This window comes from Panicum hallii, chromosome 9 (assembly GCF_002211085.1).
Source record: "Panicum hallii strain FIL2 chromosome 9, PHallii_v3.1, whole genome shotgun sequence".
Classification (NCBI taxonomy): Eukaryota; Viridiplantae; Streptophyta; class Magnoliopsida; order Poales; family Poaceae; genus Panicum; species Panicum hallii.
In genome coordinates, this window is record NC_038050.1 from 53,773,617 (window position 1) to 53,784,465 (window position 10,849).

The 10,849-nt window shown below is 50.2% G+C and overlaps 1 protein-coding gene across 1 annotated transcript; it reads right to left on the reverse strand.

Annotated features, from left to right (window-relative positions):
- Positions 1-3,202: 3,202 nt before the first annotated feature.
- Positions 3,203-7,558, reverse strand: LOC112874542 (WEB family protein At3g02930, chloroplastic-like). Its single transcript, XM_025937913.1, has 3 exons — positions 6,932-7,558; positions 6,153-6,495; positions 3,203-6,003 (listed from the first exon to the last, which is right to left on the reverse strand). The coding sequence occupies exons 1-3, from the start codon at positions 6,958-6,960 to the stop codon at positions 3,589-3,591; spliced, it is 2,787 nt and encodes a 928-aa protein (XP_025793698.1). The 5' UTR covers positions 6,961-7,558; the 3' UTR covers positions 3,203-3,588.
- Between the last annotated feature and the right edge of the window lie 3,291 nt (positions 7,559-10,849).

Genomic DNA, 10,849 nt, shown 5'->3' on the forward strand with positions numbered 1-10,849 from the left:
AAATGAAAAAGGCCCAAGTATCTGAGCTTCTGTGACCGGGTTACAGCCAGTCGCGCGCGCGACTGCTAGTATTCCCGCTTCCTAGGCCCGTGGGTCTTGCCTTCTTCATTCAAGTTACAGAGTGTCGGAGTCTACATTTCCTCTCTCAAAAGTCCAAAACGAAATAAAATCGAGTAACATTTATTCTCTCTTTTTTTTTCCAGTGAACTGGTGGTATGCTTGTGGCTGAGAGTCGATGAGCTGGCAACCTACCTAGCTAGCTACCGGTAACTTCCATGATTTGGTGAAATCGCGAATGATGGAAGCGCACCCACACACTAGTTTAGTTGGTCATCCACACGGAAAACAGCACGATTTTTTACAGAAAAATAGCCCGGTACAGGGACCGAAATGAATCAATTCTTGTACTAGCACCGAATGGACGGATGGATATGGATGGGTCGATGGCAGATGAACCGAACGCTGCTTGGGTTGGTCATGAATGTAAAAGTTGTAATCATAATTTTTCTTTTCGAAAAAAAAAATCATAATTCAGAGGGCAGCAAAAAGGGAGCAGCGCTGCGTGGGTCGGTCAAAATGAAGTTACCCATGCCGTGAATGTCCCTGGCTCTGCCCTCCTCTGTTATGGCTGTCGTAAGGGGAGAAAAATACGTCGCAGAGGTAGCAGTAACACTCCGCAAGACTCGCACTCCCATCTGCGATCTGGTCTTGAGACATTCCTATCCCTGTTCCTCCTGCACGGCAGAGGACAATCCGGATGCCCACAAGATATGAGAATAATTATTGTGGCATCATGGCGTCCTCCACACGTACCAGCGCTACGTACTTTGGAGGTGCTGATGGAGCCCTCCGTTTAATCTATTGTCCTGTGGGTCCCTGGCTTGGTTAGTTGGGCAGGCACATGCTCTACGTCACACATACTCCTCAACTTTAGTAGTGGGGCACTCCCATGGCTCTAAGCCTTTCAGCTGTAGGTGCTGTTTTTTTATCTGTATTTGGATGCACTTGTTCAACTACATTTATAAAAAAGCAGCTATCTCTTGATGTGTCATGTGTAAGTAGCACCCGGTTCTATGTTCGTTGGTGAGGCCCAACCCTTTTTTCAAGGGCTAAAACAAAAAAAAACACAATACCTAAAAAACAAAACATAGTACTAAAAAAACAAACTTGTAGAACCTACCGTCTACGCCTAGAAAATACTTCAATGTCTACTGCGGTCAAAAGTAGCCTATAAGTCAGTTGGCTCTGCCTAGCTCACCCTGTTGCTGCATTGTTCGAGTACAATCCCCAACTGTGTGTCTGTCACCAAAGGCTCACCCGCCAAGATTCAGACCAACAAAAATAAAAGGACAAAGCCAAGCAAAGCGAATGGTCAAAAGGGCCAAAACATGGACGACGGATGCTCTTTGCTCTCTAAAGGGAAGATACCTGGTGTATGGTCAGTGAGTGATGAGTGCATGTTACCAAACGAACCTAACCTAACCTTACCTTACCCTGCCCTCACCTAATACAATTTCCACGTTGCTCTGCTGCCAAAAGAATATGACGACAGCCCCGGAGAAAGACAGTTATGTGAAATTGTGAATGAAGGTTCAGTTTCAGAAATGGCAGTGCTGCCTTTATTTGTTTGCATGTTGAGCAAGATGATACTATGATAGGACAGGATGGGAATGGAGTCGCATCGATTTCAGCTGCTGCTGCATTGCTGTCGGCGCTGCGGTTGCTTCCCCAACTCCACCTTACGCAGACACTGCAGCGGAGCAAGGCTCCAAATGCGCGGTTGATCAGTCGCCTCCGCTTGGGCTGCTATCCTAGTCCTACCATGCATGGCCCGCACGATTCTAGCTTTGTTTTCTCTTTTGCTAGCTACTACCTCCGTTCCACTATTATAAATTATAATTTATTTTGACAAATTAAAATATATAAATTTTACTATATATAATTTAGAAAAGAGAGGGAGTATACTGCCCTCCGAAACCCAGAGCAGTAGGATGTCACTTCCTGAGGCCAATGTGGCACCTGCGACTGACGTCGACTGGACTACGTTACCACTTATTATATATATAAATACTAATGCCCTGTACTTTTTTTGAAAATAACTAATGCACTGTACTGGCGGTACATTATTATAATATGTCATGTAGACCTATAGTAAAGATGTAGGATTGGTTAGGAACTTGCCTCCTTCCTGCAAAGGTAGAAGGAATCTCTTCAGCTGAAGGAAAGCACACCCATCTGTCTGACTGTCCGTCCGTCTGCTCTTTCTGTGTGTGAACAGCTAGCCGAATTTACGCACGAAAGTTCCTCTAAATTCATCCTCTCGGCAGGTCATCACAGTTCGATGATGATGAATGCTGCACCCAACTCAGGCAAGGGTCAGTAGCAGTAGGTGATCACAATTACAGTGGCCGCACAAACCACCACACCCTGTCTCGTACCAGGACGCACTGCAGGCAGTACTACGAGGTACTGTGAAGAATGTGCGCTCCTGCCTCCAGCAGAGGTGATCTGATCCCACAAGTTTCGTCAGAACGGTTGCAGGCAGGTCGCCATCCTGCAGCCGGGCCCCTCATCGTACGTCCCATGCCATCACCTTGCCTCCCCGGTGCGGCCACTGCCGCTGCCAGCGACGTCTCGGGCAACAGCTCCCCCGCTCGGAGTCGGAGGGTTACGACGTCGCTGTCCGGCAAGAAGTCACAGGCCGCACGAGACGACGGGCAACGGGGCGCGGCCGCAGCGGCGCCGGGCGAGCCACCAAACTCCCATCCCATGGGCTCCAACCGTCCAGCGGGCACGAGGATTCACATGTCATCTGCGGTTGGAACAGCTCACGGTTGGGAAAACCGACGAGCCAACCGAGCGTGAGGACACGCACAAGGGCATCATGCATCCGACAAAAATGTAAAGAGCCTGGAGACTGGAGAGGATTAAACAAACCTGCTGCCGCCAGAAATGATTTGATACTTTGCTGTCGGTGTGGTAAAAGAGCCGATGATAACCCAACCTCCGGCGCCTGCCTAAATGATTCCAATCCGGTCACACCTGCTGCACCTTTTATGCACCTGATCCCGATTTGATCGATGCCGTCTTCTTAAGCAACCACCAAAGATTAGGAGCCTGCAACCACACAAAGACAATCATGAGCCAACTCACTTCGTTTCACTTCATTGCAGGTGCTCAGCATTATGATGATAAGAAATGCTTAAAAGGACTTGGTAACACTAGCATTACATCCAGGTTAGGTCACTGGCACAGTACATTGCATTACAATTACAACCAAGGAGCTGTCAGCTGCAGAGTTTTAGAAACGAATAGCCAGCCATTCTGACCAGGAGGAACTCCATTTACACACAAGTGAACTGCCACAAACGTGGAGATAGGTAGGTAGCAGCCAACACCATATAGGTCCGAGTTAAACGTAAAAAGGAGAGAGAAAAAATCACGACACCCACAAACTTCTCCAATCACCACAAATACAGGCATTGGCAGTAAAACGCATAGGAAGCACAACACCGCATCAAACAAACCGAAAAGAAAAGAAAAGAAAAGGAAAATCAAAACGACACTAATAGTACAGGCGCTGTTCGGCTACTTGCTGTTTTTCTTTTTCAGTAAGCTCCCAAACTTCTTCAGTAGAGGTTTGTTCTTTTTCTGCTGCTGCTGCGGTTTCGTCGGGGACATTGCCACTTTACTTGCCGTATCTTCTGGTATGGCCGTTCCATTTGCGGTCTCCGTGCCGCTGTCCTCCTTCTTGGAATCCAATTCATCGGTCAACGATTCAGTCTCTTGCTTTCTGTTTTCTGTCGGTTCTTCCATCTCGGCAACTTTGTCACTCTCTTGCACAGTGCGATCAATCTTCAGTTCCTCTTGTTCGACCTTGCTGTCATCTTTCTCGTCGTGATTCATGCCTCCATTGTACTTCATGTCATCTACGTTGACTTCCAGATGCAACTTTTTATCATCAATTTCTTCAGTATATTCATTTTCTGCAACAGAACGGGTAAATTCTTCACCCACAGAATTGTGCGCCTCATCCACGACAACTAGCTTCTCTTCCTCCTCAGGATGCTTCTTTGTCATCGCTTCAGCGAGAAGAGCAGACAACTCCTCTATTTTTTTCATGGCATCAGCTTCTCGCGTCCTGAACTCATCATTCTCCTGGGTTAGGTTCTGCAATGCATTCTCTTTGTCAAGTAACCTCTCCCTCAGCTGCGAACTCTCAGCCTTTGCCTCCTGCACAGCCTTGTCGGCTTCAGCAACCGCCGACTCTGTATATGTCAATTTCTCTTGAAGCCTCTCCATCTCAGTCTTTGCTTCCTGTGCAGCCATGCTGGCCTCAGCAACCGCTGATTCCGTGTACGCAAGTTTCTCTTGAAGCCTCTCCTTCTCATTCTTTGCCTCCTGCACAGCTTTGTTGGCTTCAGCAACTGCTGCTTCTGTGTGCGCAAGTTTCTCTTGAAGCCTCTCTTTCTCTTCATTGACTGCTTCAAGCTCATCCTCTGCACCTCGCAATGATGCAGCTACCTGCTCCGCTTTTACTTTAAGAGCAGCAATTTCTTGTTCAGACTGCTTGCTTGCTGTGATAAGGTCAAGCTCCTTAGAATCACATTCATCTCTGTACTTGCTCACCTCAGCCTCCAGCTTCTCGACAGTTTCCCTTAGGCCAGTTATGTCATGGTTTGCCTCATCGAGCATTACCTCATAACTCTCTTCCGTACTCTTTAGAGCCATCTTCAGATCACCTATCTGTGCAAGAGCATGCTCATAATCATCTTCTTTCTTCTGAAACCTATCGTGCGCTTCATGTGCCTCGCAAGATGCCTTATCCAATGCGGCAGTAAGATCCTCCACTGCCCTTTTCTCTCTCTCCTCTCTACCTATAGCATCTTCCAGCTCACTAATGAGCTTAGTTTTCTCCTCGGTCAGGCCTTCGATCTTCGTGTTAGCAGTCTTCTCATTGTCCAGAGCCTCTGAAGCAGCTAGTTCTGCAGCCTCAAGCTTGTTCCTCAGAACATCTATTGTTGTCTGCAGTCCAAACACCTCCTGCTGCGATGCATCCAAGTGCTCGTTGGAGTCATTTACTTCTGCTAAAAGCCTTGCCACCTCAATTTCCAAGGCGGTTGTCTTTCCTTTAAGAACTTCAATTTCTGATTCTCTATCTTGCAACATAGAGTGCAACCTGTCCATCTCTTCAGTTGTAGAGGCAAGAGAGTCACTTTTGAACTTCTCGGACAGAGTAACTTCCTCCAGTTTCATCTCAAGTGATCCTGACTTCTCCTTCCATTCTTCTAACTGCTGGCGGATGTCTGACTCGACCTTCTGAGCATCAGCTATCTGTGATTTAAGCTCCTCAATCGTTTTTTCTGCCTGGGCCAATCTCTCCTCAAGGACTTTTGCCTCCTCAAGTTTAACTTTGAGAGATGAAACCTCGGACTCCAGATTCTTAACAAGAACCTCAGTTTCACGGATTTTACTCTCCTCACTTGCAGCAGTTGAATCAAGCAACCCTTTCAATCGAACAACTTCGTTCGAGAGGATCTCCACCTTCTCCGCATTGACCTCAGCGATCTTCATGGCATCATCTGCGTGGCCAAGAGCAGCCTTCTTGGCTTCGTTTGCCATCGCAAGATCACGCCTGAGCCTCTCCAGCTCCTCCGTCGTGTTGACCAAACTCTCCAGGTCGGCGGCATGCTGGCTACGCACGCACTCAATCTCCCTCTGCCACTCCTCCTCCCGCCGCTGCGCCTCATCGATGCCTGCCTGCTCAAGCTCATCCGCCCGGAACTTCTCGATCTCAGTGGCCTCCTCGGCCCACCTCTTGGCCATGAGGGCATCCTGGAGCTTCTCGTGGGTCTCATCAGCGACTCGTTTGGCCTCATTGAGCTCCCCGACAAGTCGGTCCCTCTCTCCGACGATGAAGGCCAGTTGATCCTTGGCCTTCTTCAGGTCCTCCTGGGCGGACTCAAGCCGCGCCTGCAGTTCGGCCTCCCTCCGCGGCTGCTTCTGCAATCCCAGGGACAAAATCACAGTGACCAACCACCACAGTGTGCACCAAAAACGACACAATGTTGACAATGCAGCACCATTTCGGTGATTCAGTGACCGAGAGGAAAGGGGAAAAGAAAGTGCAGTGAGAAGTGCAGCGCACTTACATCAGGGGGCGTGCCGATCTTGGGCACCCGGCGCTCGACGACGGGCTTGGAGTCCGCGGATCTCGGCGAGCGGTCGAACGAGAGGCGCGGGCGCGCGCTCTGCGCGGCCGACGACGGCGGCGAGTTGGGCTCGGACTTGAAGAGTCCCGCGCCGTTGGCGCGGGAGCGCGGCGTGGACGGCGTCCCGACGCTGCTCCTCCTGGTGCCGCCCGGCGTGGAGGGGCGGTGGTTGGAGGACGGCGTGGAGGGGCGGTGGGTGGAGGACGGCGTGGACGGGCGGTGGTTGGAGGAGGGCGTGCTCGGCCTGCCCCTGCTGCTGATGGGGGACTCGTTCGGCCCAGATCTGCCAATGGCGACATCCATTAAAAATGGAACTGTTTTCTCCCTCCTCTGTTGCCGAATCGAGAACGACGAGTGGAGTGAAATCACGCAGGCTCAAGTTCTTTTTTTTTTCTTGTTAGGATCAAACAAAACCAAAAGAGCAAGACGGAGCGGCCGTTACGATCGAAAATTCGAGCATTTTAAGTTGACGAAGCGGCATCTGGAGGTGGCGCATTGGCGCGAGCGCGTGCGGCGGAAAATCTCGACGGAAAGGCAAACACGGCGCAGCGAATCTGAGGAGAGGAACGCGAGAAAATCCAAACGCTCCCGACGAAACAGAGCGGCCGTTCTACCGGGATAGATCTGCCACTCGGAATCGAAGATGAAACCGAAACCCGAACCACAAAAACCTGAGGCGAGAAAAAAAATGCGAGAGCGCGGGGGATGTGGCACGTCACCTTGATCTGGAGGGCAGCATTGTGGACATCCGGTGCGAGGCCGGGGCGAGGCGGAGTGCCCGGCGGCCGAGTGGAGAAGAAGGGAGTGGGGGGAGGGAGGGAGGAGTGGGGGAGGGGAGTCGCAGAGGAAGGGTAGGGGAGGGGGAGCAAGCACAGCAAAAAGGCTGCAAAGGCGAAAGGCAAAGGCGGCCGAAAGGGGCCACAGGCGAGACGAGCGAGCCGCGGTGGCAGGTGAGGTGAGAGATGCGGAGGAGGAAGCGTCCGCCCGTCCCCTGCTCGCCTCGCCCCCGTCGTCTCCCGTCGCCGCGACTGCGATTACGGGGACCGCCTCCGCCTCCCGTTCCCCGCTCGCAGTCTCCTGCTCGTCGTCGTCAACCGCAGCAACTACTCCATCTTTTCATCTCCCTCCCTCCGCTAGAGCTAGCTATCGTTGGTTCTGGTACACAGTTGACAGTACACCGCTCCCGCAGTCCTGCTACCCCCCCGTCGTCCTCGTGCGCGTTAACGATGCTGTGCTGCTCCCGAAAATGCAATCAAGTCTCCTCTTTGGGATTGGGAGGTGGGATTGGTGCGCCCGACTTACGCCACCCCCACACACGAAGCGCACCTACTTCTACTGGTGGCTGATTGCACTGCACCGCGGTGCTGCGCTGCAAATCATGCACGTCCGCCACCGTGGCCAGCGCATGCCTCCAGCGCGTACCGCCTCTCTTCTTCTGTTGTTCGACGTATGTTTATATATTCTTATCCAAAAAAATGTATTTTTTATATTTTTTTCTGTATATATATAAAAACTGATAACCTTTTCTATCTATGAACAAAAATTATTGTGAGGGGTACAATATAACTAATTGACGCCAGCACGATATGCATGCCCCACTTGGGCAAAAATAGCAAGGAACGTCGTGCCAACCGACGTATCTTATCCGCTACAAATAACGTACGTTTATTGTAACCGACCTGCATCAAAATAATTTAATTTTTTTTTAGTGCATGGAGACTGTTCCCGTTGCTGCCGACGGAACAGATGGCCACCGCACGTGCCCTGCCACATATGCTTGACACCGCAACGCCAGCGGCGCGACGCGTCGTGCATCGCAACCGCCGGTACGGACGCGAGTTTAGTATGGGCATGCATGGTTTCCAAGCAAAGGCTACTGGTGCAGATTAGGAGCTACCTCCTACTGACAGTAGATCCTACTAGGGACGTACGTGCTGTGCTACCGGCCTCCTAGCACACTCCGATCCGTGCACCACAGTTGCTTGTGCCTCGCACCGGATACTGCTTGCACTGGAGCATTTCCCTCCAGGCTCCGATCCAGGCCCGCCGGGTCGGGGCAGACGGCGACGGCGATCCCGCCCTGCTGCTGCGAACGGAACGGCCGGGCGCGAGGAGCTGCTGGCTAGCTAGACGACGACGAGCCTGCCCGCGCGGCGTTTCTGCATGGGGCGCCCGCGGCCCGCCCGCCCATGAAGATCGATCGATGGAGCTTTGCGTTTGCGTGCGTTGGGCGACGGGACGGCCGCGTCTGGTGGGCCCCGCACCCGCGACCTCTCCCCTCTCTTTCCCAAAAGGAAGCGGCCGAAAACGGTGCCCCAACCAACAAATCTCTCCCTTTCGGCCTTTCTACGCGGACGCCGCCCCAGCCCCGTCTTCGTGTGGTCCCCGCTTCAGCCGGGCCCCGCGTCGTCAGTGTCGTAACCACGCCATCACCGGTCGTGATGCGAGGTTAGGAGTCTCCCCGTGACGGTGGATGGAGCCGGCCAGCCGACACAACGGACGGATGGAAACGGAACGGAGCGGAGCGCCATGATGACGGACGGACGGAGGGACGGGTGGTTTCAGGCGTCCACGCGATCGAGTTGGAATCGATCGACCCCAGCCACACGGTGTTAGGGTCGCTCCTATAGATTTGGTGGCGAGAATGGGGATAAAATTGTCCTAAAAAAAAGAATGGGGATAAAATGGAGAGACAGAGGATCGAGAGATTGAGAAATTCTGAATAGAGGAAGACGAAGGAGTCGGGGAAATGTTCCGAGTTTCCGATTGCCTTCACAGAGACCAGGAATTTACGCACCATTCCATGGTACGATTACACGGCCCAGGCCCAATAGAAGAAACGGCCCAGCTACCGCTCTACTCACTCTTGCTCATCGCTCAGGGTCTTCTGGTCTGTAACACGCGGCCCGCGGGAAACCAACGGGAAACATTTGGCCCAGCATGGGGCAAAATTTTGATCCACACCGTGCATTCGGCCCACCAGAAATGAGCCCATCTTAGGTTAGTTCAGGCTGTTGCTCAGCACACGATCCACTGAACCTTGGGCCTCATCACCATGCACGGCGTTGTTGGGGAAGCCGGTGGATACCATCAGCAAAGAATTTTTTAAAAAAAGGTTAAAAAATTTAAATTCCAAAAAGGGTGCCGATTTGGAAAATTTCTAAAAATAGGTAACTCCTGCCCGATCAACGGGCGGGAGGGGCTTGCTCCCGAATAAAAAAAATTTCTTATTCGCGAAGAGTGACCTCCCGCCCAACCAACGGGCGGGAGGTCCCTTTTCGCGAATAAGAAACTTTTTTTATTTGCGAACAGGCCCCTCCCGTGGCGGCAAAAGCATCCCGCCCGCCCAACGGGCGGGATGTGCCCTTTTTCTTATTTTTGGTCGAATTTATATTTTACAAACTATTTAAAATTCATACTTTTTAAATACAAGATTTATTCGTCATACTCTTTTGTATACATATAAATTTTTTTTAAAAAAATCGATAATATTACTCTTCTTCCCATTACTCATGCAGATCGATCTGATCCACTGCACGGAGGTCGACGCTGCATCTCAGATCACGTTGTTTGACCGTGGAGTACGTGTACCGGAGGCACAGTACAAAGAGAGCTTTCGTCGGATTCATGATAACTTGACGCGAGCGTTACGTGTACTGGCGTGTTGCAGCAGAGACGACGAGGGGACCTCCAGTTCATCTCATGCGTCCGCCCACGTATACACAGCTAGCCTATCGACCTCTGCAGCATCGCACGCAGCGTCCAGCGGTATTACCGCCAGTTCGAGCTGTAAGTCCTTTATAATTATCATTTCGATCAATTTTGATTTACACGACTAATTTCGTTTGATTTACACGACTAATTGCCATTCCTGATTCGGTGGACTCTTTATATTTAAACTGTTTTTTGTATCATGCTATTTTATTTTTAATGGCTTGATGTATCGTACTATCGAAATATTTGGATTCTACATTGCAAAATGTTATCGCTTAACCATCTTAGTACGAGTTTTAGATACCGTAATCTTCTTCGTAAAATTGAACTAAAATTTTATACGTATACAAAATAGTATGGCGAATAAATCTTGTATTTGAAAAAAGTATGAATTTTAAATAGTTTGTAAAACATAAATTTGATTTTATATGTATACAAAAGAGTATGGTGAATAAATCTTGTATTTGAAAAAAGTATAAATTTTAAATAGTTTATAAAACATAAATTCGAACAAAAAATAAGAAAAAGGGCACATCCCGCCCGTTGGGCGGGCAGAATGCCTTTGCCGCCGCGGGAGGGGCCTCTTCGCGAATAAGAAAAGTTTCTTATTCGCGAAGCCCTCTTCGCGGGCAGGATGTCCCTCTTCGCGAATAAGAAACTCATCAGCAAACATGTATGCGTATATGGGAGGAGGATGTCCGCCTGCTTTGTTTTTATAGCCAGCCGTTAGAGATCTCTATCAGTTCTCCCACAAATATCTTCTGATAATATAATTGGAATATTTCAATATTATTTTTATGAATTATTGGAAAGATACTTCTACAGTTCCTCGATAATCTCATCCCAATACTGTGGCAGAACCGTCTGAATTATTCCGGCTCACGTGCGCTAGTTATCGCTAATCAATCGATGCTAACTCAACG